General features: G+C 48.1%; 1 protein-coding gene across 1 annotated transcript in view; it reads right to left on the reverse strand.

Moving 5' to 3' along the window:
* Positions 1 to 3,492: 3,492 nt before the first annotated feature.
* SEZ6 (seizure related 6 homolog) overlaps positions 3,493 to 27,562 on the reverse strand; it is a 55,956-nt gene continuing 31,886 nt past the window's right edge. The window contains exons 7-20 of the mRNA XM_072637972.1: positions 26,188 to 26,383; positions 15,345 to 15,530; positions 12,578 to 12,746; positions 11,362 to 11,528; positions 10,267 to 10,461; positions 9,826 to 9,964; positions 9,131 to 9,327; positions 7,415 to 7,609; positions 6,392 to 6,583; positions 5,944 to 6,141; positions 5,553 to 5,591; positions 5,077 to 5,194; positions 4,897 to 4,999; positions 3,493 to 4,707 (exon numbers count right to left, since the gene is read on the reverse strand). Of these exons, the coding sequence (XP_072494073.1) occupies positions 4,678 to 4,707; positions 4,897 to 4,999; positions 5,077 to 5,194; positions 5,553 to 5,591; positions 5,944 to 6,141; positions 6,392 to 6,583; positions 7,415 to 7,609; positions 9,131 to 9,327; positions 9,826 to 9,964; positions 10,267 to 10,461; positions 11,362 to 11,528; positions 12,578 to 12,746; positions 15,345 to 15,530; positions 26,188 to 26,383 (2,124 nt within the window). The 3' untranslated portion in view covers positions 3,493 to 4,677. The remainder of the gene's footprint in view (positions 4,708 to 4,896; positions 5,000 to 5,076; positions 5,195 to 5,552; positions 5,592 to 5,943; positions 6,142 to 6,391; positions 6,584 to 7,414; positions 7,610 to 9,130; positions 9,328 to 9,825; positions 9,965 to 10,266; positions 10,462 to 11,361; positions 11,529 to 12,577; positions 12,747 to 15,344; positions 15,531 to 26,187; positions 26,384 to 27,562) is intronic.

Genomic DNA, 27,562 nt, shown 5'->3' on the forward strand with positions numbered 1-27,562 from the left:
GGGGGATGGGGGGGGTCCCCGGGCTCCGCCTCTCGCCGCCGCCGCCGTCTGCGTCCCCGCTGCCGCGCACTTGGCGCAAACTTACCGCGAGCGCCCGCAAAGCCGCCCGCGCAGGCGCTCCGGGCTCGCCGCTCGCCGCGCGCAACCGCACTGACAGCCGGCGGCTTCGCTCCCGCGCAGGCGCGCAAAAGGGGCGCCCCCCAGCGCGCAGCCGCGCTGGCAAACTCCGAGAGCGCCGACGCCCCTCCCACCCCTCACCGCACCGGCGCATTGGGTGCCGAAGGACCTTCTTTCTGCGCAAGTGCATTGGAGGGCTCTGAGGCTCACGGCGCAGCCGCTACGAATAGAGGAACCCTTCAGCCGCAGGCGTCAGAGGACGAGCTGCTCCCTGCGCAGGCGTACTGAAAGCTCCAACTCCGATCCCAACCCCCGGAGCCCCAACCTCCGCCAAAGCCGCACCCGCTTCGCGCGCAGGCGTATTGTTGCCTCACGAGAGCGCGTTTCCCTCCGCCATCTTGGTAAAGGGAACTCATACGGGTATGTTCTTGGAGCTCTCCGACTTGGGTGAGCAGGACACGACAAGCTGTGGTGCTGGCTGGGGTTGTTAGGCCGTCGGTAGTGTTGGGAGTTTTTAGTGATGCTAGTCGTCACCGTTTGTCTAGGCGCCAGTGCTGACGGCTGCGTTGGACCTGACCGCCATGTTTGTAAAGGGGGAAAAGGGACGTTTCGACCAAAGAGGGACTGCTAGGGGCAGCGGCCGTGGCAGTCACGGCCGCGGCTAGATTCCTGATCCTTCCCTGCTCGAACAGTTAATCGTAGGACGAGCATCTCGATATTTAAGGGGAGAGGGGCCGCGGTAATATCGTTTCTCACTGGAGAGTTCCGCCTGCCCTTGCCTCTGGACGACCGTCCCTGGGAATTGCTTTTCAGTACTAAGCCAGAGGCAGAGAGCTCCTCCACGTCATTAGCTGGCTATCTTCCTACCGCGGACTTCAATTCCCGACATGCAACGCTCTAGGTGCTCCCGGGCGTAGGGCGAAGTGCGTTGCAATCTGGGAACTGAAGTCAGCGAGTCTCGTTGTGCACTATGGGAGTTGTAGTCCGGGCGACGGCGCCGAACGTTTTGTACAATACAGTATGGAACGAACGCTGAAATTAAGGAAGTATTCAGAGAGTTGGAACCCTGGCTCTGAAACCCAATCATCGTCTACCTGCCACCGAGGCCCAGATTCGCCCAGAAAGCAGCCGTAAGCCAGGGATGACAATACTTGCACCATTTGCCTGCATCCCAAGGTCGATAGGAGAGCGTGGGAGCCTCTGGTAACTCCCATTTGCACAGCACTTTAAGGTTTGTCAAGCGCTTTCTGCACCACCGCCACGCCAGGGGAAAGCGTTGTGCTGTAGAAATGGGAGCTGCCGTTAGTGCAACAAACAACCACGTAAGAGCATGGTCTGTCCGTTAGGCGCTGGAGTGCTGCATGCTGGGATTTGTAGTCTCTGGGAAGTGAGCGTTCCTTCCCCATCTGGGCTAGAGGTCCCCACGGGGAGGGGGGGGGGGGGGGCAATGATGTCTAGGTCAAGAGTGAGACCTACAGGAGGAGAGCACTGTCGATTGTAAGCTGTGCCAGGCCCTTAATTTTGCGTGTCAGGTCTCTGTGAGAGGCAGGCAGGTGGATACGTGTCTGAAGGACACTATTATTTCACTCAGAGTTTGGGAACATTTTGGATTGGAGGTACAGATGGAGAAGAGTAAATGAAGGTCATGCCCCAGGGTGAGGGATGGTCCACCGGATCTCCGATGCACAGTCGTGGAATATTCAGTCTGGAAAGAATCTTAGAGATTGCAAGTCACGGTGCTAGGTAGAGGCAGGGTTAGGAGCTGCACTCACTTTTCCCAACTCCTTTTCCAGCCTAAAGAGTCAGGGTGGTGCAGTGGAAAGAGGGATGAATTTGGAGACAGGACCTGCATTCAAATCTTGTTTCTGCCTTTTGCCCACTATGTGACTTTGGGTCCCATTAGGTCACTTAACATCCTTTGGTCCTTATTTTCCTCATCTATAAAAGGAGGGGTTGGATTAGATGGTGTCAGAGGTCCCTTCAAGCTCTCAGTCCAGAATCCAGTGATTCTCCATACTGAACCTCATTGCCTCAGTCTAACAAATTGCTCGTCCTTCTTGTGGGATGGTAAGACCAGCAGAAGTCTGTGACCTTTGCTTCACAATCTCCCTTCCTTCAATCAGGATACTTATGTCAAGGAAGGGAAAGAAGTGACTTTCCTAGGGAATATCCTCCCTCCAGGAATCCACTTATGGGGAATATACAGGTATTCACCACTTCTCTCTGCTGCCTCTGTCTGTGCTGTTTAAGGTTGGTGATTGACTCTTCCCAAAGTGGAGTGATGAGTGAGCCATATACCCATACAGAGAGAAAGAGAGAGTGAAGGCTGCCAGCTTCAGCCTCTGCTAGAGCCCTGTTGCCCACGCTGAAGGACTCTCCCACAGGTTCTCTGAGGTTGGGACCTCAAATGCCCTGGTGTCATTGGCTTTACTCCTGCCCCCAAGGGCTCAGCTGCGCTGCTGTGTCATCCCTGTGGCACCAGCTTGGCAGGGGAGCTGGAGAGAGAGGGAGAAGCGGCACCCCTGGCGCCCTGCCCAGCAATCAAGGCTTTGTTTTGATCAACACCATCAGTTGCAGCCACAAGCAGGAACAGGAGGCGGGCTAATGAGGGAAATCAGGCTGTTCTGGTGACAGGTGGAAGGGAATCAAAGTGCTCAGGAGACCTCCCACTTGGGTCACGGTAGAGAGGAGTTGCCCACAAGGGCAAAGGAGCGGGCCTTGGTGGGCTGGGCTGGACCAGAAGAAGCTACCTTGGCAAGCCTCAGACCTGGAGGCATGAGCGTGAGCCAGGTCGAGCAGAATTCTCTGCAGGGGACCTCTTGTGGTTGATTGGGGAACTGCACCCTTTGCGTTCCTTGGGGATGGGCAAGGGAGAGATGGGAGGATCCTAGGTCTGGAGCTAAAAGTGTCCTCCGAGGGCATCCTTGTCCACCCTGCTCGTTTTACAGAGGAGGAAGCAGGCCCAGGGAAATTGAAGTCCCTTGGCTAGGAAGCATGCCTTGAGAAAAAGAATACTCAGATACACCAGGGATGGTGGATCTTTGACTGAGGGGCTTGGGAAGGTGCCCAGCCGCATTCCTGGGTCTGGCTTGTTGCCTCTAGAACAGTGCCAGGGAAAGGAAAAGTGGAGTGTGCTGGGTAAGCAGCTAGACTCCTGGACAAAGGGAGTGCCCACCAGGGGAAAAGCCAAGTCATCTGCCTCTCCCCAGTGGTACCAACTTTTTCAGGCTTTGTTTTGCACATAATGGCCACTCAATAAACATTTTTATTCTTGTGATTTTAAGGGAGCCCAGGATCCATTTTTGTGTCTGCCTTTGCCCTCCCCATAGTATGCTTCCGACAAGTAAACACCATCCACCTGACCACCAGCTTTGTTGAAAACACCTTTTTAATAAGGAAACAACAGAAATGAAAGATTGTTCTCTGGCTGGAGCCCAGACCCTAGATCCTATGTTACACTTTACACGTACAAAGTGGCTTACAACCAGTTCCTTGGGTCCCCCACTGGAGCAGGCTGGGCCAATTTTCTGGGCTTGTGGACTGCCCCTCTCCTGGACTTGTTTGCCTCTATCCCTCCCTTCCCAAAAAAATGGAAAGAAAAAATATTGGTGGATGGAAGAGAAAATTATATGTCTGGAGTTGGGAGAGGTTGGGTTGGGAAAGAAAGATGTTTATATAATGAACCAGCACATCAGGGGAAGGGGTGTCTCCTTTCCTCATCCCCTTCTCACACACACACACACACACACACACACACACACACACACTCATTCTCACACACTCAAATACTTCAGAGTGTGGGGCAGGCCAGGGAAGGATAGGGTTGTCCCCTTTGGTATGGATTACATTTCCCAGGAGAACCAGTCCTGGTTGGGTGGGAGTCCCCAAACCCTTAGAGTCCCTGGGATTGATTCCTTTCCACCCTTCTGGCTTTTGGGAGAGAGGGATAGTTGTCCACTTCTGGAATAGGAGAGGGGGATTGGGGAAACTTATTGAGGTGTGTGTGTGGGGTCATTCCAGGAAGATCCAGAGAATTGACATCGCCTAAGAAGGCAGAGCTAATTGTGGACATGAAACTGTGTGGGCTCCTTCCTACCTCTTGGTCAGCCCCCATTCTTTGCCTGTGAAGAACATAGAGGGGAGGTTTCTGCCACCCTGCCACCTGGCCTGCCTGTAGTTCATTTGCCCATGGTTTGGGAGCATAGAGACTGAATGGAAATGCTCTGACTTCCCAGTCCCCAAGATCCAAATCTGGTGATGGGGAAAGAGTCAGGAGAAGGCTCTCCTTCCAGGGACCAGATAATGCTTGCGCCTGGCTTGCCCAGAGGTGAATGCCCTCATAGGCTTAGAGATGGGCCCAGAGCAGGCAGAAGTGCCCAGGCAGATGGGTTGTGGTGGGCAGTGCAGGTGGGGGAAGGTGCAGCTCTGAAAGGGCTAGGGTAGAGTCTCTTTCCAGGTGGTATGTACAGGAGGTGGGTAGGGAAGCAGATAGTGTCAGGGAAGCTGCCGACCAGTTGGTAATGCCAGGCAGGTTGGGCTCCCCCAGACTGCCCCCTCTCCCTAAATGGAGACCTCATATTCCCTCGTCTCCTGCAAAGGAAAGAGACTGCTGGGAGTTGGAAACTACTCAGCGAACCCTGGCCCACCCCCGCCCCCTGGGGAAAGGGATTTTTGGGACAGAGTGGTTCCCTCTCAAGAAAAAGTCCCTCTCCCTGTCAGGAGCCAGGGATGAGGACTGTTGGGTAGGAGGGGCAACACGGGTTCAGTTAGGGAACTTACTCCAGTCTCGTAGGTAGGATTGTCAAACGCAGATTCCACGGTGATGTGATCATAGGAATGGGGCTGAGTGAGAGGCAGCTGTAGCGCGCTTTTCCCTTGGACCCTGTGGGACAGAGGGATGGGTGAGTATCATCATCAGGCCTCTGGATGTGTCTTGAGGGCAATGGCAGGGACACTTACCTAGAAAAGCAGAGGTAAATGCCTCCCATCAACAATGCCATAGCCACCAGAGGAAGGAAGATGGCAGCTGCCACGTGAGCAGCATCGAGAGAGTTTGTGGCAGTGGGCGCCTTGGCAACTGTAGGCACAAAGGATAGAATCTTGGTGGTGGTGGTCTCCCAGTGTCCACTTCCTATCTTTACCACTCCCTTTCTTTGCTATTGACATCAATGCTACTTCCATTGCCTTCCCCGATGAGTGCCCTGGGTCTTCCCCATCACCAAACTACTGTTTCTGGATGAGGTGGGTTAATAAAGGATGGCTTCCCTCCATCTGCTCCCTTTTCTCACTCCCTAGGGGCCATATGAGACTCCCTCCACCACCAATAACTAGCAAGGGCAAGCTTTAAGTACCAGGAATAGCACAGACCTTAGACAAGAGTTGTGTGTGTGTGTGTGTGTGTATGTTTTGATAGAAACCAGGGAGTGGGGGCTCACCATCCAAGCTGCGACCACTGTAGAATTCCTCCAGAGAGGCTGGAATGAGAATTGGGAGGGGAAGAAGGAAAACAGTGATCTAGTTAGAGCTAAGGGTCATGGCAAGGGTGGGGAGGTTTGGGGGACGGGGATGGGATTGACCCAAGTAAAGCCTGAATAGATTTTCCAGTTGAATTGAGGCCAATTAGTCTAGGAAAGGGGTTGAAGGGGAAAAGGGCATGCCAGGGGGAACCCTGCCTATGAGGACATTCTCTGGAAACAAGCCACGCATTATCATGGGATACTAATAATGAAGAGATTGTTTATAGTCTTAATGTTCTGTGGGGATGAGGGGAGGTGAAGAGAAAGTCAGCTAAGAAGTGGCAATGGGAGATGGGTTCAGAAGACTCACCAGCCTTGCATGTGGGAGGGTGGTCACTCCACTGTGAAGGATGTCCAGGTACGCACTTGATGCTGGCCTCTCCCTGCAGCACATAACCAGGAGCACAGGAGAAGTGGAGAGTGGCTCCTGGAGGGTACAGCCGCTTCTCAGGGCTTCGGACGCCATTTTCAGGGGTCCCAGGACCATGGCATGGCTTGTATTGTTCCACTGCAAAATCAGCCAGAGTCCACTTGTCAGAAATACCCTCAGCTTCTTACCAACCCAGCTACAACCTTCCCCATGCCTGGCACCCAGGACTGGAGCTTCTTATCAAAGGGGGGACTCCACTCTTTTTCCTTAGTTTGTCCCATATTCTGAATAGGGCCTATGTGTGGGTACAGGGTAGGGGTGAGGGTAGACTATCATATTACTCCCTTTATTCCTCATTTTCCCTACTCAATACAAGTTTGGCACTTACGGAGGCATTTGGGGGCCCGGTCGCTCCACTTGGGGCTGCCTGCCTGACGGTCATGGCAGCTGAGGATGGCGCTGCCTGTCAGCACATAACCTTTGTCACAGATGTACTGCACGGTGGCACCCACCGGAAACTTAGGACTAGAGATGAGCCGACGGCTATGATCTACGTCCCCCGGGTCATGGCATGAAGTCACTGGAGATTGGAGGAGGCAGAATGAGCTGAGGCCGAGGATGGGCATGGCCTGCATATGTCTCCTGCCTGGTCCTGCCCTCCTCCAACTCGCTCTGCTTTCTGCCCCATCCCCCAGATGCACAGCAGTATATGTTCCCAGATTCCAGCTGTCTTTCCTTTCTGTCTTAAGTTATTATTGAGCACTTACAATGTATATAAGGGCTGCTCTAGGCACTGTGATGGATAAAGTACAAAGGATTAAGACCATAGACCAGATCCTTACTGGTAAAGGTTTTAAAATCTAGTTGAGAGGGAGGGGAATGAGATACACACACAGCAAGAGAGCTAGTATAATGACTGGCATGTGAATGGTACGGATGGTGTTTGTGGAGGGAGAGGGAAAGATCATTGAACTCATCAAGAAAGGCTTGTTGGGGGTGGAGATGGGATTTGAACTGGACTTTGAAAGAGGTGTAGGATTTAGCTAAATGGAAAAGAGAGGGGAGGGCATCTAGGCAGGGGGCACCGCTTGAGCAAAGCAAGACGAGCAAATAAACAAGGTCCATTTGAAAGTCAAGCATGGAGCTTAGACCCTTGTGCCTGACATTAGACTGTGAGTTTCTTGAGGGCAGGGACTGTCTTTTGCCTCTTTTTGTATTCCTGGTGCTTAGCATACTACTTGCTTAATAAATGTTTATTGCTTGGTTGATAGCATGGCTCTTCTATTCTTTCCCTCATGTCCTTGCTTCCCTCTGTCTCTTTCTGACAATATTTCTACCCCTGTGTATCTGCTTGACTGTTTCTGATCTAGGACCAGCTTGGTGTGGGAGCGAGGAGGTGAAGCCCACTCACCCCTCTGACACGTGGGCAGGTCTTCACTCCAGGTGAGGTCCCATTGGCACATCAGGGTGTTGGCTCCAGTCACTTCAAAGCCGGGGTAGCACTGGAAGGTGACCACAGTGCCATGGACCAGCTCGGGCTGGGATGGACTCTTCCAGCCATTGGGGATCTCAGGCAGCTCTGGGCATGTGTCATTGCGGGGCACCTCTAGAGACACAGGCACATCAGGGCTCAGGCTCATGGGGGAGCAGGTCCCAGACCATGCCAGGCGTCAGTGCAGACTGCAAGATGCTTGGTGCCTCCTTCCTCCCTGCCTAAAGGCTGCCCACATGCTCCTCTTTATCCAAACATTGCTCTCTGTTGGCAAGCTTTACCAGCGTCAGGTTTCTAGTAACCTTCATGCTTCTCCATTACCTTTCCTTAGATTGTCTATCTAGAGTTGGAAGTGGCCTTAGAAGCCATCTGAATCCAACCCCATCATTTTACAAATGGGGAAACTGAGACCCAGGTAGGTTAAATAACTTATCCAAAGACACATAAATATTAAGCATCAGAGATTAGATTGGAACCCAGATCATCTGATTACAAAGCTAGACCTCTTTCTAGTGTACTGCACTCTCTCTCTCTCTCTCTCTCTTCCCTCCCCAGGTCACCTCCTTGCCTTTAGAGCCTGTGTCTCACTAGATAATGATGTGTGTGTTTGTGTGTGCATGCACACACATGCAAGTATAAGAAGTAGGGTTGTGGTTGTGTCTCATCTATTGTTAAAGACCTTCTGCTGTCATTCCATAAGACATGTTGTCATCTTCCTTTAGTCCTGGGCCTGGCTGTACCCCTGCCTCTGCCCCAGTGGGCCACCTTCTAACCTCAAGCTTTGTCTTTTTATCTCGAGGCTTGTCCCCAGGGTGTTAGGGCTGCAAGAAACTTCAGAGAGGAGATTCACAATTGAGCTGTGCCTAGAATCAAGTCTCTAGAGTATTTCTCGGATGCTCCTTCCCCTCTATCATGCCAGTCTTGCACTTTTCCCACCAATCAGCTGACATTTACAGGAAGCCTCCAGGGAATCAGTCAGAGAACGTGGGTTCAAGCCCTGGCTCTGTTATTAATTACCTGTGAGATTTTAGGTAAATCCTGTAGCCTTATGAGATGGCATGATTAGTACACCAGAACCTGTTGCTTCTGGAGTCTGAGGACCTGGGTTTGAATCCCACCCTTTTTTACTCCCTGTGCTACCTCAGGCAAGTCACTTGGACTTCCTAGGCCTTACTTGCCTCATCTGTAAAATGGGTGTGGGGGTTGGACTGATGGCATTCGAGGTCCCTTCCAGCTCTGAATATATGAAACAATGCGGCAGGCTGTGTGTCTCTGCTGGATCGGAAGTTCTTTCTGCTAACTGACTTAAAGCCCTGCTGTTGCAATGAAACGACATTTTTTTTCTTAGTGGGGACTTAGAGGAGATGGAGAGCAGAGGGTCATTTTCTTCTCAATAATATCCTTTCAGAAACCAGATGGCTCTCCTGGGGTACCCCCTTAATCTTCTCTTCCTAAGCACAAGCATCTCATCTCCCCCCTCTCACTGGCCCTTTTCTGTGGCTGCTCTGCCCATTTCTGCCTTCCCTCTCTATCTCTTCCTTTTTAGTCATCTCCTTCCACCTGGAAGCCCTCCCTGATGCCGTGGGCTGGCTGCCCCTCAGTGTGGTGTGAGAGGTGGGGAAGGGGTGGGCTCACCAAAGAAATGGATGACAAACCCCTGCTGGTAGCCCACGGCAGAGGCCCCGGGGTCAGACTGGAATTGGATGGTGACATCCGCCATGGAGGTGAACAGCTTGAAGCGTCGGTGGGTTCCCGAGTATTGGCCCAGCACCCGGGCAGTTAGATCATCCCCATCATAGAAGGTTAGCACGTCCCCTTGGCCAATCCGAAGCCTATTCCGGGGGTTAAGGAGTGGGATGGGGTGGAGGAAGGAGAAGTGGGTGCCGTCAAGACTGAGGGCAGAGCCCAGGAATTCCACTGGGCAAGAGGAGAAGACAGGGCTTAGGAATCATATCCCTGGAGCTGGAAGAGACTAGTTCCCCATGCCACCCCCCCCCCCCCATTTTACAGATGAGGAAATGGAGACCCAGGGAAGTGACATATACTCATAAGCTCATACATTTAGAGAGGGACTTTAGAAGCTACATCTACTCTAAATCATTATACTGAAGAGGAAACAGGCCTGGGAGGGGAGCAGTGGTGGAGGGGGTAGTTAAGTGCCCAAGGCCATGTAGGTGCTGATTGTGAAAGGTGGCATTTGAGGCCAGGTCTTTCCTCTGCCTCCTCAGGAAGATTTTTGTCTCTTCTGATCCACCCAGACCTTTTCTCTTTGGGCTCAGGGGAGCCCTCCATTCCCCTTTCCCCCAATCCCACCTTTGTAGCCTACTCACACACGGATGTCCAGCATGATCCGTTTATCCTCTTCCACATGCAGACCCCAGATGCAGTCCTGTCCCTTGCCATAAGGCTCTGGCCAGTTGGGCGAGAGCACCACGCCTGCGGAGTCTGTGATCTCCCCACTGCACACAGCTTGGTGGAGAGGAGCAGGGGCCGAGGCTTAGGCCTACTCTTCTGCTTGTCCCCTTTGGGCTTCCAAAGAGGGACCAGAAAAGTCCCTTTTTTTGTGGTTACCTTCAGTGCCCCTATCCTTCGGATCCTGCCCCACCTCAGGTGTCTATTATGCTGTCCCATTATGCTTGATGTTACATCTCCTCCTGCCCTACCCAGTCATCTCCTTTCCCTTGTCCACACATGTGGCTCTCCCCAGCACCCAGGGCACCCACCCATGGCTGTGCCCTCTTGTCAGTCCCAGACTTCCCTTGAATGCTGACCTCGACAGGCGGGCTCAGTCTCATTCCACTGGGGGTCATGGGGGTCAACACACTCGATGATGATGGATCCTTGTTCCAGGGTGTAGCCAGGGTCGCAGCTGAACTCGACGGTGGTACCCACGGGGTAAGAGGCAGCGCTGCTGCTGAAGTTGCCGTATTTCACGAAGGGCTCATAACAGTGGCCCTGTTGAAAGGCTGTAAGCCACAGGGGCTGCCTCAGGAAACAGGGGATGGCTCCCATTGCCCTCTCTGTCCTCCTGCAAGTTGGCCCTTGGGAGTGGCCACAGCAGGGTGGCTCACCAGCTGTATGCCTCTGTTACTGCTTCTATCCCTCATTCTATAGCCCAAGAGGCTGGGTCTTGCTGGGGCTAGAAGTGGGCAGGATAGGGAGAGTGAAGCCTTTTGGACCAAGGATCAAGGTCCTTTCAAGGATCAAGGTCCTTTCAAGGATCAAGGCATGATATCCCATGTCAGAGGAGGCATTGAGATAGCAAGGCAATATTGGAAGATCTTCTTGGACTTCTCTGAGGTCTGAGTTTAATCCCTCAAAACTTTTAGAAAACCATTCCTTGTGACTATAGGGTCTTGGGGATCTAGGTGACTAAAGATGGCTACCAAAATGCAAATTGGGCCTTAAGAGGTGGGAAGGGGCCAGGTAAAACATGGAAGAAGGCAATCAAAGAGAGAGAGAGAGGGAGAGAGAGTGGGAGAGAGAGAAAGAGACACACACACACAGAAACAAAGAGAGAGAGGAGAGATGAGATATGAGAGAAAGAGGAGAGAGATGGGAGAGAAAAAGGAGAAAGAAGAGAGAAAGAGACAGAGACAGAGAGACACAGAGAGAAGGAGAGAGAAAAAAAGAGAGACAGAGAGAGACACACACACAGAGACTGAGAGACAGTGAGATTGAGAGAGAGTGAGCACCCGGGACAGTGGATACAGAGGTTAGAATAGACAGAAGGCAGGAAGTAGATGATCAGGGATGGAGATATATGTTGAATGACAGACAGTGGGTTGCAGAGACCACCAATGGGCAGAGAGAAGAATTTGCAGCAAAGGGAAATGTGAAGCCGTGGGTGAGGAAGCCTGACTCACCCTCATAGCGCAGTGCCACGCCTGCTGCCGCCCCACTGCTGTCTGTGGTGAGCTCCATGAAGAAATGGCGGCCTGAACTGAGCAAGCCCTCGATGGGCAGATACTCAACTTCGTAGGAGTCGTACACGGGGGGAGCCTCTACTGTATCTCCATTTCGGATGATGAGTCTGGGATCCCCCCCACCCCACAGTAATCAATCAATCAACCAACCAACCAACAAGCATGCATTAAGCACCTACTATTTACTGGTCAGGCACTAAACTAGGTTCTGGGGAGACAAAAAGGCTGCTCACATAGACACATAAATGCACGCTATTTACATTCTATAGGGTAGTATTTTGGGGAGGCCCTAGCAGCTGAGGGCATTAGGATCAAGTGGCTTTTTCATCCTAACTCTTCCCACAGAGGCGACCCGAAGGCACTGAAACCAGGCTCTTTGCCTACAGGGTACTGGGACAGAGCTAATTTCTCTCGCTTGGCCTGTAAGGTTGCTTCTGGGAACTCAATAAGGTCTGACAGGGCAACTGGGCAGTCTTAGGTCAGTGTTTAGAACTTTCCAGCATTCTTAGATCTTTTAAGGTCATCTCTTACATGAAGCCTTCCACGATTGCCCCTTTCTCTGAGATTACCTTGTGTTTGCCTCACATACATCTTTATTTACTTAACTGTGCAATGTCTTCCTCCATAGAATGTAAGCTCCTTTAGGGAAGGGGGGGTTTCATTTCTATTTTTGTCTCCCCAAGGGGAGGTCTAGCCCAGTAATTTTAACAACCAAGCTTGGTCTCAGAAAGATCTGAGAAAAAGACGGAGGGGTGGGGGACCATGGGTATGGAATATCGTATACGCTATAGGTATAGTTCATAGGATTATAGAGCTCAGGCTGGGAAAGACTTCCAAGACGGAGAGACAGAGGCCCCAAATCCTACAGATCATGACAAAGGCAGGATTTGAAGCCAGGTCCTCTGCCTCTGGAGCTTGGGCTCTTTACGCCGGGTCATGGTTGATGTTGTTGATTTCACCGAAATGCTCTTTTTTCCTTTTCTCCTCATTCTCTTTCAGTCTGTCTTATGAGGGTGGGTCTGCTGGGCTGGGGAAGTGTTAGTTTCAGAAAGGAAGGGAAAGTGAAAACAAAAGAATAATAAAAATTTGATGAAAACACAAGGGGCCGTGGACCTGAACTGACAAGGGCCGACTTGCCAAGGGCTCGGCTTATTACCTGTCATCATCCTCTGCCAAGGAGACTTTCTCAAAGTGGAGATGTAAGCGTTGTCCCATCGGAGCCTCCAGCAGCCAGTGACAGGTGAGGTTGTTACTATAGTTCCCAGGGAAGCCAGGGGACACGATGCGGCCGGTTGTGGCATTCCGGATCACCCCTCCACAGGCAGCTGCCAGGCAGGGGGCAAGCCCAAGCTCAATTAAATGGGCAGGCATCACTACGGTATGGGATCATGGGTCCAGGGCTGAGAGGGACCTCAGAATCCATTCCTTTACTTTACAGATAGGGAAACTGAGGTCCCAGTGATTTTCCCAAAGGTAGTGAGTGTTAGACTTCCTATTTTGATTCATTTTTTAATGAGGCTCTAAATAAAGAGAAAGTGCAAAGACTTCCAGAGACCAAGTCATTGGCCAATATTTCTAGTTGCTAGCTAGGGTCTGAATGACAAGGCCTAAGTTGTTTCTGGTTAGACTTTAAGTAGTGAGTGTTAAAGTCAGCATTTGAACCCAGGCCCTGTGAGCCTAAAGTCTGTAGCTCTTACTCTACAGGTCCCTGCTAACCACTCTTGAAATGGAAGCAACTGTTTGGTGCTATTTCCTATCTTCCATGCCAATCATGTAGTCCCATAGCTTTCATCTCTGTCCTCCCAGCTTCCACTCCAGCTCCAGGTCCTACCTCTACTGTCTGTGAATTATTCCAGTCATTCTGGAAAGGAATTTGGAACTATGCCCCCAAAGTTACTCAGCTGCACCCACCCTTTGACCCAGCAATACCAGGGCTCGGCTCTTGCCCCTAAGAGATCGCAGAAAACCTTGCCCTACAGGAAAATAGAAGGGAAGGGAATAAGAGAAGGGGAAAGGGTGATAGAAGAAAGGGCAGATTGGTAGAAGGAGTAATCAGAATGCTTGCCTTCTTAGGGTGGGGTGGAGGGGACAGATGGGGAGAAAATTTGGAACTCAAAATCTTGTGGAAGTGAATGTTGAAAACTAAAAATAAAGAAATTAATTTAAAAAAAGAGATTGCAGAAAGAGGAAAAGGTCCTATAGGTACAAAAATATTTATAGTGGCTCTTTTGCAGTGGTAAAGATCTGGGCACTAAGGTGGTGCCAATTAATTGGGGAATGGCTGAATAAATTATGACATATGGGTGGAAGGAATATTGAGGTTCTGTAAGAAATGAGGAAGATGATGGTGTCAGAGGGAAAAGGAGGGACTTGTATGAATTGATGCAGAGTAAAGTGAGCATAGTTAGGAGAACAGTTTTGACCATTACATCGATACTATAAACACGAACCCTCCTGAAAGACTCAATGCCTCTGATCAACTCGGATCTTTTTCCCAATCCCTTACATTGATAACCTAGGGATCATCCTGGGCTACTCACTATCTTTCACTCTCCCGTATCAAAACCTGCAGATTTTAATATTTGCAACATCTCTAGACTACTCTCGTTTCTCTCTGACACTGCTGAGGTAGACCATCATCACCTCATGTCTGGACCACTGCAATATCCTGCTGCTGGGTCTGCCTGCTTCAAGTGTCTTCCCACTCCAAACCATCTTCCATTTAGCCACTAAGGAGATTTTCATAAAAGGAAGTTCTGATCGTGTCAACCCTCCATACTCCCTCAATAAACTCCGGTGACTCCCTGTTACCTCCAGGATCAAATACAAAATACCCTGTTTGTCATCTCAAACTCTTCATAATCTAACCCCCTCCTGCCTTTCCAGTCTTCTTATACCTTACTCTCTACTGTGATCCAGTGACACCGACCTGCTGGCTGGACCATCTCTTGGCTCTGGGGACTCTTTCCATGCTTGGAATGGTCTCCCTCCTCTGCTCTGACTACTGATCTTCTCAACTTCCTTTAAGTCCAAACTAAAACCCCACCTTCTCCAAGAAGCCTTCTCTAGCCCCTCTTAATTCCAGTGCCTTCCCTCTGTTAATGATTTCCTATTTATCCTCGATGTAGCTTGCTCTGTATGGATTTGTCTGTATGTTGCCCCCTGTTAGACAACTGGAGGGCAGGGCTTATCTTTTGCCACTTTTTGTTCTCCCTGCCCTTAGCACAGTGCCTGATATATACTAGGCACTTAATAAATGTTTATTGATTGACTGGTTATCTCATAGGGAGATTGCAAATGCCTGGGGAAACTGAAAATTACTTTCCAAATGTGAGACCCTACCCCTACAGGTGACTATAATCTGTCCTAGATTTCCTATGAGACTAAAATCGTCAGCCAATCCATAAACTAACTTGCCCATCTCAGAAAAGTCATTTAGCTCCTCTTTCTCTGCTTCCTCATCTCTAAAATGGGACCATTCATAGTTTCTGCCCTGCTTACCTCACTGAGTTGGTATGAGGATCAATGTTTGTAAGCATTTGTACCATAAAGCATTCAATGAATGTGAGCTATTAGAATGACTGAGAGGCAATGTGGAGGCTGGAGAACTGGTCACAGAATCAGAAAGACCTGGGTTCATGAGGGCTGTGTGACCCTGAGTAAGTCACTTAACTGCTTAGTACCCTAGACAAGTCTCTAAGACTCTAAGTGACAGGGTAGGTACTGTTCTCCATTGGGAGAAGGAATATCCTTCCAAGGAATCCCCCAGTACTGGTGAAATCTTAGGTCTGGTCTAGAGTACGCACATATTCTGATTGCATAGGTAGTCATTTATCCAGTGAAGGGGTATAGAAAGATGAAGTAAGGGAGTGAAGATGAGGTCCCCAGCCCAAATAGGCCCTGGTCCTTGGAGTGTCACTCACCAATGCAGGTGGGCTCCTGGGAGTCCCAGAAGGGCCGGGTGGCATTGAGACAAGTGAGGACCCTGGTGCCTTGCAGCTGGTAGCCAGTAGTGCAGTGGAAGCGGGCTTTGCCACTGGGGTGAAGACTGGTGACAGCCACGTCCCCATAGGCTGGGCGCTGGGGAAAGCTGCAGCTCAGCAGGTAAGCTGAAGGAGAAAAGGAAGAAGGTGAGTTTGGGTTCTGAGGATAGCAATTGTCAGGGGCCAGAGGGACAGATCAGCTACTCTTCATGCTGTGGCATATGGAGGCAGGGAAAGCATCCTAGCAACCCTCTTTTCTTCTATATTATAGAATAACAGTGATACTTTTTGGAGTATGATCTTGTGAAAAGAACTCAGGAGAGACCGAGAGTGTGGAGATGAGATCTAGGCTTTGTGTCATTCCCAACAGGGACAAGTCACTTAACCTGGCTCTCTACTTTTTCAGCTGTGAAATAGGAATAATTTAACTTGCTCTTGTGAGAATAAAATGAGATAACAGTTTGGAGAAATTAAAAACCACCAGAGAGAAATATAAGGCTTCATTGTTATAATTATTAACTGTGGAGACAAAATAAGAAAAAAAAAGTTGGTTTTATAGCATGCAAAAATTCAAGTTTAACATTCAGAATTCCCTCAGCGAATCTACTCAGTTATGAGCATTGTGAATTTCTTTTAAGAACAGGAAGGAACGTGGCAAATATGGAAATAGGTTTTGCATGGCTTCACATGGATCAGCGTATAATATTACTGGCTTTCTCAAGGGGTGGGGGAGTGATGGGATGGAGGGAGAGAATTTGGAATTCCAAATTTTTAAAAAAAGAATGTTAAATTTTTTTTTACATGTCAGGAAATAAAACTATATTAAGAACAGAATGGACTTCATTTTCTAGGCAGAGAGGTGGAGATTACGGATACAGAGTGAGGCATACATTGTCAGGCTTGATCTAAGTTTGTTTGTTAGGTTTATTTACTGTGTTACGAAGGAGAAGTCTACCTGAGGGGTGTGAGTAGGAAGGAGGACAATGGGAAGTAATGACAGTGTTGTGTTTTTTTTAATCCTACCAATGAAATGTTTGTTTTGTTTTTTAAAAAACAGAACAATCACCTTTGTATTTATGGTAACCCAAACCCTGCTTATGAGGGGAGAGACCCAGTCTTTCCCTGAGACTGGAGAAGGAACCTGATGAACAATGTTCATGATGGTACAAATGAGGCATATTTACCTATTAGGTTTATTTGGGAGAGGCTGCATGAGTCCAGTGAAAAGAGCCCTGGAAGGAGCAATGTCCCAGTTCAGCCCCTTAATAGCTTTATAACCTTGGCAAGTCTCTTAACTTCCCTGGGTCTCTGTTTATTCATCTGTAAAATAGACTAGACCTCTAAGGATGCAACTAGGCCCGTGGTCTTTCTAGCTTTAGCCAGTCTTGGGAGTCTGGGGCTAGGATAATTTACCCTGTAATGAACTGTCATGGCAATTCTGACCAGCCGGTGGCAGCAAATCCTGCAGAACAGTCAGGGTGCCCCCTGTCCTGGCACTGGGCTGACTTTGGAGCAAGGATAAAAGGGCGGGACTCAGAGGCAAGGGAATGGGGCCATATTCGGAAAGAATGGGGTTGAGATTCAGCGTTCCTTAACTAGATTCTTGGCGGAAGCTTAAGAACTCTCTGGGAGCTGGGTAGAGCTTTCTGTGGCTCTGTTAACTTGGGGGAGTAGGGGTTCATTGACGGATATTTCAAAATCTCTTTACAGGAACTGAGCCATTAGGATATATTCCATTCTTAATGGATGTCCTGGGATGGAGAGGAAGCGGGAGCCAGTCCCTAGGGTGGAGTCATTGAGGGGAAAGCATCCAGATTCTCCAGGACTTTATATTTACATACAAACATACATTTACAAATGTGAAAAGTGTGGGTAACAAGTAAAGTGAACTGATGACCCTAAAGAAAGGAGGCAAATTTGAGGTAGTAGCTACCTTGAGTCTTGAGTGTGGCTCTTGCTGGCTTTATTTAAAAACAAACAAATAAACCAGGAGAGGAAAAAAGGTGAGGTATAGGGTGTACAGTGTGTCCCAAAAGTCTTAATGCAGTTTTAAGCTATGAAGCTTAAGATGAGCTTTCATAGTTTATTAAAGTTTTAAATTGCACTGAGATTTTTGGGACAATTCTGCATTAGGGAGATCCACTCACATGTGGAAACCCAAGAACAAGGGTGAGGGGAAGCATGGTAGAATACATCAAGGAGGGAAGAGGGAGAGGTGATATTGTCACCAGACCACTGGGGCAGAAAAGAAGAAGCAGATGAGGATTTGGTTTAAAAAATAATCACAAATCAGTTATGGAAGTGTGAGCATTGTATAGTGGAAAGGAAACTGTCTTTGGAATCAGAGGAGCTGGGTTCAAATCTTGCCTTTGTTCAACCTATGTGATCTTGGGTAAATCACAACCTCAGTTTCCTCATTTGTAAAATGAGGGTGTTGGAATAAATGGACTTTGAAGGTCCCTTCCAGAAGACCTCAGATGTCTTAGATGCCAGTTATGTGACCCTGGGAAAGTGACTTAACCTCTGGCTGCCTCAGTTTCTCCAGTGATGATAATAATAGCACCTATCTCCCAGAGTTATTGTATCAAATGAGATATTTATAAAAAGCTTTGCAAAACTTAAAGTGCTATTTTTATCCCATGAGTGAATGATAAGCATTTATTAAGAGCTCATGATGTGCCAGGCACTGTGCCAATTAATAATGATTTTCCTTTCCTTTCACTCTCTTCTGTACTTGGCATAGTCTGACTTCTGACCTCATCATTCAATGGAAACTCTGCAGAGCTACTTGCTAATGATCTCATAATCACCAAATACAGTGACCTTTCTCAATTCTCATCTTTCTTGACCTCTCTGCAGCCTTTCGCATTGTTAGTCACCTCTTCTCCTTGATCCTCTTTTCTCTCTAAGTTTTCAGGACACCCTTCGCTCTCTGTCCTGGCTCTTCTCCTCCTTATCTGACCACTCCTCAGTCCCCTTTGCTGGATGTTCATCCAGGTTACTGTTAACCATAGATGTCCCACAAGGCTCTGTCCTTCTCCCTCTTTCACAGTTTCACTTGGTGAATTCAGTCCCTGTGAATTCACCTGTCATTTTTATGCTGATGATTCGTCCAGCCCTAGTCTCTCTTGATCTCCAGTCTTTGGTCTCCAACTCACTTTTAGACATACTGAATTGTATGTCTTGTAGATATCTTAAACTCAACACGTCCAAAACTGAACTTATCTTTGCCCTCAAACCTTCTTCTCTTCCTAATTTTTCTATCACAATTGAGGGCACCACCATCCTGCCTAACCTGTCCAGGTTTCAAACCTACCTGACATATCCTACATCATCTCTTATCTCTCATATCCAATCAGCTGTGAAGTCCTGTCCTATCTACCTGCTCAATATCTTTCAGATGTGCTCCTTCTCCCCTCTGACACTGAGGAAACATTGTCTGTCCTGGTGTAGGTGCTCATCACTTCACTTCTGGACTGTTACCGTAGTCTGTTGGTTTCTCTGCCTTAAGTCTTTTCCCTCTCCAGTACATCCTCCAGTTCAACAGCTCTCAAATTGATATTCCTAAAGTCTCACCGTATTACCCTCTTTCCCATTTAATCAACTCTAATGACTCCCTGTGGTCTCTGGGATTGAATATAAAATCTGTTTGGCCCCTTCCTACCTTCCCAGGTTTCTTACATCCTTACACTCTACCATCCAGTGACACCAGCTTCCTTGCTGTTCCTCAGTAAGATGCTTCTTCTCCTGACTTGGGGCATTTTCATTGACTATTTCCCATACAGGGAACGTTGTCCCTCTTCCTCTCTGCCTGGATTCTTGACTTCCTTCAAGTCTCAGCTAAAAGCCTAATTTCTTCAAGAAATCTTTCCTGATACTCCTCAGTGCTAGTGCCTTCCCCTTATCGATTACATCCAATTTCTCCTGTATTGATCTCGTTTGTACATAGTTGCTTGCCTGTTGGTTCCCCATTAGACTGTGAATTCTTTGAAAGCAGGGGATGTCTTTTGCCTTTCTTTGTAACCCAGACACTTAGCACATAGTAGGTGCTTGATATAAGCTAGTTTACTGATCAACTAAGGACAGGGGCTACAAATACAAAAAAGCAAGACAGAGATTATAATCTAGTAAGGAAAGGCAACACATTGTCAATTGTTTATTGTCAATTGTCTAGACATCTACCAGAGTTCTCTGTCCAAGATAGCAGTTGATAATTTCAAGATTTGCCTTAATGATAATTTCATCCATGAAAAGCTGAAAGAATTAATAAAGGGAACTATACTTTTTTAAACTTGATACTCATCAATCAAGTGGAGCTCATTGTTGGGAACGGGAACTTTTGGGGAAGTCATCACTTCATTTTAGAATTTGTGATAGGGAAGAAGCATCTGACGCATGCTTCAGATTTTGGGAGAACAGATTTCAAAATGTTCAGTTAAACGATAGAGAAGGTCCCATGGATCAAAATTCGATAGAGGCAGTCTATCCAGGGACAGCTAGGTGGCACGGTAGATAGATGCGTATTGTGAGTTCAAATCTAGCCTCAGACACTTATTACTATGTGACTCTGGGCAAGTCAGTTAACACTGTTTGCCTCAGTTTCCTCTTCTGTCAAATGAGCTGGAGAAGAAAATGACAAACCAGTCTAGTATATTTGTCAAGAAAACTCTAAATGGGGTCATGAAGAGTTGGGCATGACTGGAAAATGTCTGACCAATCAACCAGCAGGGATGGGAAATTTTCACAAGGGAATTTTGAAGGCAAAAGAGAAGCAATTCCAATAAGAGGAGTAGGTTAAAGTGACAAACGTGGATTCAGAAGACACTCACCGACCAACTTATAATTTTGCACAGTAAGTACAGATGATAGAAGCAAGGGGAGGTCATGGAGGATAAATAAAAAAGCATGGTAAAATCATGTAAAAATAATATTGAGTCCTAAAGTTCAGAATGAGATGAGATTGCCAAGGAAGGCTATGGATCACAAAAAGATATAGATCATTAAAGCTATATTGGGAAAAAGAAGAAGGTCAAAGAAGGAACAGGACCGCTGCTTGGAGGTGGATTGGGTGGTGATGGACTACGGTGAGAAGACAGGACTGTTCAACTTCCATGTAGCCTCTGTTTACTGCTCTTCATCCAAGGAGAATGACCTTTGGATTGGAAAAGACAGAACAAAAGAAAGTATGAAGATAATAAAGGACCACCTGTCTGTATTTGATGTGTTCAAGCCATCAGGACCAGATGAACTATACTCTCGGGAATTGAAAGTACTGGGGGATGTGATTGCTTAGCCTTTATCAGTGATTTTGAAAAATTATGGAGAATGGGAAACGTACTGAAGGCTTAGAGAAGGGAAAATACTGTCCCAATTTGCTAAAAATAGAAGACACTGGATGGTTCAAATTATAGTCAAGTGAGCTCAGCTTCAATTCAAGTACTTGGTTCATAGTAGACACTTATTGTTCACTCATGTCTGACTCTCTGTGATTCCATTTGGGGTTTTCATGGCAGAGATACTGGAGAGGTTTGCCATTTCCTTCTCCAGCTCATTTGACAGAGGAGGAAACTGAGGCAAGCAGGTATAAGTGACTTACCCAGGTTCACCCAGCTACTATGTGACTGAGGCCAGATTTGAACTCAGAAAGATGAGTCTTTCTGATCCCATCCTTGGCACTCTATCTACTGTGCCACCTAGCTGTCAAAGAAGGCACTTAATAAATGTTAATTCAGCGACTGACAATTCCTGGTTAAATTCTAGGTCATATTATTAAAGAAACAGTTATCGAGCATCTAGAAAAGGGCCATTGTGAAGAACTAATATGGTCTCCTTCATCGAGCACAAGTCATGCCATCTTCATTTCCTTTCTTGGCTAGTAGACTAAGGGAATTATGTAGATATGGTTTGACTAAATTTTAGAAATGAATTTGATTTTTGAAAAAATTCTTTCATGCTATTTTTATGGATGGGATAGAAAAGTGTGTTCTGAGCAACATAATTAGGCAAAAATGTTGGTAGCAGAGTGGATAGAATGCTGAACCTGGATTCTGGAAGATCTGAGTTCAAATAATCTCAAACACTGTGTGACCTTAGGCAAGTCCTTTAACTTTTGTCAGTCTCAGTTTACACAGCTGCAAAATGGGGATCATAATCCTTTTGAGGATCAAATGAGACCACATTTGCCAAGTGCTTAGCACAGGTCCTGGCACATAGTAGGCATTTAATAAATGCATGTTTCCTTCCCTTTCTCCTTCAATTAGGAGAATTTGTAAGTATTTGAACAGCTAGATCCAAAGAGCATCATTTATATCTGATGTCAACTTGAAAGGAGGTCCCTAGTGGAGACTTTGGCCCCATTTTTAATCAATGGTCTAAGTGGCACACTCATCAAATCTGCACATGGTGTAAAGCTGGTGGGGACAGCTAATATGCTGCATGCCAGAATCAGAGTCCCCAAAGATCTCAGCAGGTTAGAATGTTGGACTCAACCTAAAAAGACGAAATTTAATTGAGAGACAAATGTAAAACCTTGAATTTGGGTGCAAAAAGTCAATTTCATTAGTACAAGATGGGAGATTAGATAATGGAGAAAGGCCTTGGGCTTTCAAAGGATGGTAAAAGTCAAAAGGGCAGCTAGGGAGTGCCACATACATACAGCTAGGTGGTGCCATAGTGCGTACAGTGCTGGACCTGGAGCCAGGAAGGCATGAGTTTGAATCCAGCCTCAGATACTTACTAGCTGTGTGACCCCAGGCAAGTCACTTAACCCTGTTTGCCTCAGTTTTCTCATCTGTGAAATGAGCTGGAGAAGGAAATGGTGAACCCCTCCAGTATCTCTGCCATGAAAACCCTAAATGGGATCACAGAGAGTCAGACACAAATGAACAGTTTCCATCTATAAAATGGGGAGAACAATCCCTGCCCCTCCCCATCTCCTAGGGCTGTTGGGAAACCAGATGATACATAATTTGGGGTATCCATCAGAAACTGGGCAATCAATCGATAAAGTATTTATTAAGTGTTTACTTAAGATTTATTTATTTATTACTTAAAGCTTTATTAAGTGCTTAACTGCTTATGTGCCAGGCATTGTGTGCTCAGTGCTGGGGATACAGAAAAATTGAGTAACCACTTTGTCATGTTACTTGATAGCTGCCTCTGTATATTGTTAATATTGATGAGATTAAAGATTATTACTGCTCTATTACTAATTTATTATAATTTATTCATAGTTATTAGTGCATTTTTTTATTACTATTATTTGACTTTGGAGCCTCTGCTCAGGAGTAAAGTTTGAGGGCTTAGCCTCGAGGGGGTCCCAGGAGTCCACAATCTGTACCAGATTTTTCTTGGGTCCATGATAGATTTAGTCTCTATTGTATTAGCTACAATACAGTCTTTCTCTCTGTACCACTCTAACTGTATGTTGCCTCTCTCTAGGACATTCTGGAGGCAGTGGCAACGGGACATAAGAGTCTTTACCTCTGGCTTTTTCACATGGTCCTGTCTTGAAATCTTCCTAGCCCTAGGAGCCTGGCTGCCATCTTCCAATCCTCCTCCAGTGGACCCACCCTGACCAAGTAGTGTCATCCCTCTAGAGCCCAGTGGGGCTCCTTTATGACCCAGCAGGAGAGAATATAGGCAGAACAGCTTTTCCTAAGGATTTCCAAAGATTCTGTTTCTCTGCTTCAATGGTGAGGATAGTGGAAAGTCTACAGGGTCTGCATCTAGGGGGCCTGGGTTCAAATCCTTCCTCCACCATTTAGCACCTGTAAGATTTTAATCTCTGGGCCTCAGTTTCCCCATCTGTACTATGGAGGGGTTGGATGATATGACTGCTGAGGTCCTCTCCATCTCTAGAGCTACGCATCCCTAGGAGAGCCAGGTTATCCTGGTTGGTGTCTCCTATGCCCTGATGGCTGCTCATTTGGGGGTAGTTACAGACTATGCTTAGGACTTTGTTTGAAGGGAGTCAGATTTCAGCAGTGCTTTTCCCCTTCCTTTTGTAGCCTTATTGACCCAATTGATTGAGCGTTTTTCATTATATCCAATTCTCTGTGACCCCATTTAGGTTTTCTTGGCAAAGATACTGGAGTAGTTCGCCATTTTCTTCTCCAGCTCATTTCACAGATGAGAAAACTGAGGCAAACAGGGTTAAGTGACTTACCCAGGGTCACACAACTTGTAAGTGTGTGAGGTCAGATTTGAACTCAGTTCTTCCTGACTCCAGGCCTGGCACTCTATGCATTGTGTCACTTAACTGCCTTTATTGACTAACAGATTGAGTCTGAACAAGGACTGTGTGGGAAATAAGAAAGTCTAGATGAGGGGTGGGAACCTGCAGCCTTGAGACCACATGTGGCCTTCTAGGTTCTCCAGTGTGGCCCTTTGTTTTGTGAAGTTTGGATTTAGTCAAAGTGCCACACTGGAGGACCTAGAGGGCCATATGTGTCCTCAAGGCCACAGGTTCCCCACCCCTTAAATCTAGGCTCTCAATTTAAGCCCAGCCTTTTCCTCTTCTCTTTGGTGGGGAGTGAGTGGGAAGAGGAAGGGAGAAAATTGGGGGCAGAGACAGGGGCCTGGTCATATATCTTGATGCAGAGAGGGGCTGGTGCATCAAGCAGTGACATAGGGACATATCTGAAGTCTCCCCTGCCCTTCTCAGCACTGGGACTTCTTGGGTGGGTGGGTGGAGCTGGATGGGATGGAGAGGAGCAGGAAGCCAGGCCCTGTAGTTTGGGTCAAACAAAGTCCACTGTACCTGGGTGGGTAAAGTGCCATTCCCTTGCTAATTTGCCTTCTGTTGCCATGGTAGCGGCTCGCCAGGGAATACTTCACCACAATCTGTTGTTATTTTCCCATTTAGATCTCTGGGGCTGAGTCCTGTACCAGGTATGGGGTGAAGAGGGAGGTGGGCTTTGGAAGTGGCCTCTTCCTTCTCTTGCCTGCTGGTAGCTGAGGAGGAAGGGCTGGTACAGAGTCTTCAGAGGCTACAGCAGCCCAGAAATGGGACAGAGGCAGAGAGCTGGGTGCCCTAGGCCCCAAGAGAAGCACAGGTTCAGAACCTTAGGTCCAATGTAGCATCCTGCCCATCTCTTCTAGGAAAAATGGCCTTTGTGCCAGGGCAGGGGACTTCCTAGAACACTGGCTTTCTTTCTTGTCCACTCGGAGGATGGGGCTCAGGCTTCTTCCCGCTGGGGATATTGGGGGGGGGGCTTCATTTTCTCTCTGTCCCATTCACATTCCTTAGGTTGGCACCCAGGCTCCAGGCAGCTTGGCATCACCAGCCACACAGCGATACCAGTGCGTGGGCCCCAGGCTCCTCCTGTTCCCATCTCCAGGATCAGGGCTAATTACAGTCTGTAATTAGGGGAATTACACTCATTACAGAAAGAGCTGATCATTGACAAAAAAAAAAAATGCTACACACAACACAACTTGGGCTATTGGAGGGATGGGCTTTGAAGGGGAGAGAGAAAGAAGGCAAGAAACAGCGCTCCCCCTGACACACACGCACAGCCCAGACTGGTGCTTCCCCCTGCTCCCCCAAAGGGCTTGCTTCCCTGGGTTCCATTCAGCTGCTTTTGTCTGGGCAAACAGAGGGAAAGTTGCATGTTTTGTGCAAAGGAATTTGCAGGGACAATGAAGGTCAGAGCTGCGTGAAATTATACCCGCCGCTGGTGGAGAATTGATGTGCCATTAAGGAGGCAGAAGCTGGGCACTCTACACACAGAGAGCTCCTCAGAGCCCCCTGCTTCCTCCCTTCTGGGGACCTCATCTCCTAGGCACCCACACTTCCTTTTTCACAGGTAGCACTGATCTCCCATGCGTGCCCTGCCTTGTGGGCCCTCCTGAAGGGCTCTCATCCCCCCTTGTGAGATGGCATAGTTGTGTCTATCCTAGAAAAGGAGAGGGGTGAAACTTTCCCTAATTCCCCCCACCTGGGAGCTCCAAGGGCCTGGCCTGGCTCCACAGGGTCAGCCTTTGTGCACCCTGATCTCAGCCCAGGGGAGCAGTGAGTGCCTAGTGCCCCCCTCTGCTGTGGCACCTCTCTGGGTTGTGGAGGTGGCCATTAATGATGTTAAATGATCCGGTAATTGCTCACACCAATTATCTCCCCATTAGTGTGCCTCAGAGCTCCCCTGATCATTTAACCCTGATGCAGCTGACTCAGAGGGGTGAAGGAGGGGCCTGGTGCTCACTTAATGGGTGCTAGGTAATTACAGGCAAGGATGGCCTAGTTGGGATGGGGGGCTCAAGTCAAGAGACCTCTCTTGGAGGCATTTCTACCTGTCTCTCAATCTTTCAGAGGCAATAGGCTGGACCCTTATTAGCCTACCAGTGGTGGGTGTTGGTTAACCATTGCTAGATGGAAGTCAGGCAGACTTAGGCTAGGTGGTATAGAGACTGGAAAAGGGCAGGAGGGACTCACAGAATGAATTACAACCAAAGGCATGGAGGGAATCACCACCCTCTGTGGTGGTCCTAAGCAGAAGCTAGCATTCAGGAAGTGCCAACTGGACATACTCAGAGGGCCATCTAACTCCGGAAAGCGCCTGTCTTCCAGACAAATGCTCAGTAGAGCAGACAGAGAGAAGATGCTGGGGGTGCCAGACGGGCACTGATGCCATCTCCCCCCAGCCAGATGGCAGCTCAGCCGGCAAGCCCATCTCTGTTTGCAAATAACTGTCTCCAATATTTCTCTCCAGGGTGTGATGGGAGTGGAGAAATATGCTTGTAGACACATGACCACTGGACCAGGTACGCCCCTCCAGGGTCCTACCTTGATATCGGAAGTGGAAGGTCCCAGGTCCTGAGGGTGGCAGGAGGCTCTGGAACCTCATGGCCACCTGGTTGGTGGGACTTCGAATGACCTGACCTGGGAGCAGGAATGATTGGTTGGCCAGGGGCAATGGCTCAGGGCCTCCCATGCCTTCAACCGTCACTGTCTCACCCTCCAGCAGGCTTATGTTCTGGACCTGTGGGCACAGAGTAAGCCAGTCAAGCCTCCTTTACCCAACCTTTCCTGAGACAGGCATCTACAGGCCAAGTGGCAGTCCTGAGTTCTGGGGACCCCATCCTATCCTCTTCTAACGCTTTGGCTTGTGTTTCTTACTCCTTCCCTCCCTTCCCCTCCCCTCTCTTTCCTTCCTTCTCCTCCAATGCAGTACTTAATAAATCCTTGTTCAATTGAATAATTTCATCCAACTCTCTCTTCCCCTTACTTCCCTCTTCCTTCCTTCCTGTCCTCCCCTCTTCCTCTTCTCTTCCCTTGCCTTCCCTTCCCTTTCCCTCTCCTTCCTTCCCCCTAAGCTCTGACCACTCTGGAAGACAGGAACTGTTTCTATTTTATCTGATCTTCTCAGGACAGAGTGCAATGGCAAGTCCAAACAGGTGTTTAGTGAAAAGAGCAGGGAATATTGGAATGAGCCTTGGATTGTGAGCCTGGAGATTGGGTCTCTGCCACTAACTAGCTTTGGGACCTTGGACAAGTTAAATGATGGGATTGGACTCCATCTCCTAGATCCTTTCCACTGCTGATAGTCTACAGCAGTAAACTTGTTGAGGGTGAGCACGAGCATGTTGGATAGAGAGCTAATCTAGACACCAAAACCAAGGTTCCAGTCCTATCTCTGACTTCTATTGGCTATGTAATCCTGGGAAAGTGACTTCTTAACCCCTCAGTGGTCTAGGCAACTAAATTCCTGAGAAGGTGCTGACCTCCATTAGTAGAGTTTCCCATACCACCTTTTCAGTCTTATTTTATATCCTTTCTCTTCAAATTCTCTCTGTTCCAATGGAACTGACCAACTTCCTTGTACCTGGCATTCATCTCTTGCCTTCATAGCTTTGCACAGTCAGTTTTCCTAGTCCCAGCATGAATTCTCTCTCCACTTTTTCCTCTTTATAAATTCCCAGTAGAGGGTAAACTTGTTGAGGTCAGGGACTGTTTCATTTCTGTCTGTACCTTAGTGCCTAGCACAGTTTAAGTGCTTAATAAATGTTGGTTGAATGGAATAATTTAAGACAATCCCCTTGTTTTGTGGATGTGGAAGATGAGGCCCAAGAAGGGGATCTGATTTGTTCAAAGCCAATCAGTAAGCAGAATAGCTAGAGTTCAAGACCAGATCCTTTCCAAATCCAGTGCTCTTTTCACT

Source organism: Notamacropus eugenii, chromosome 2, assembly GCF_028372415.1.
Source record: "Notamacropus eugenii isolate mMacEug1 chromosome 2, mMacEug1.pri_v2, whole genome shotgun sequence".
Classification (NCBI taxonomy): domain Eukaryota; kingdom Metazoa; phylum Chordata; class Mammalia; order Diprotodontia; family Macropodidae; genus Notamacropus; species Notamacropus eugenii.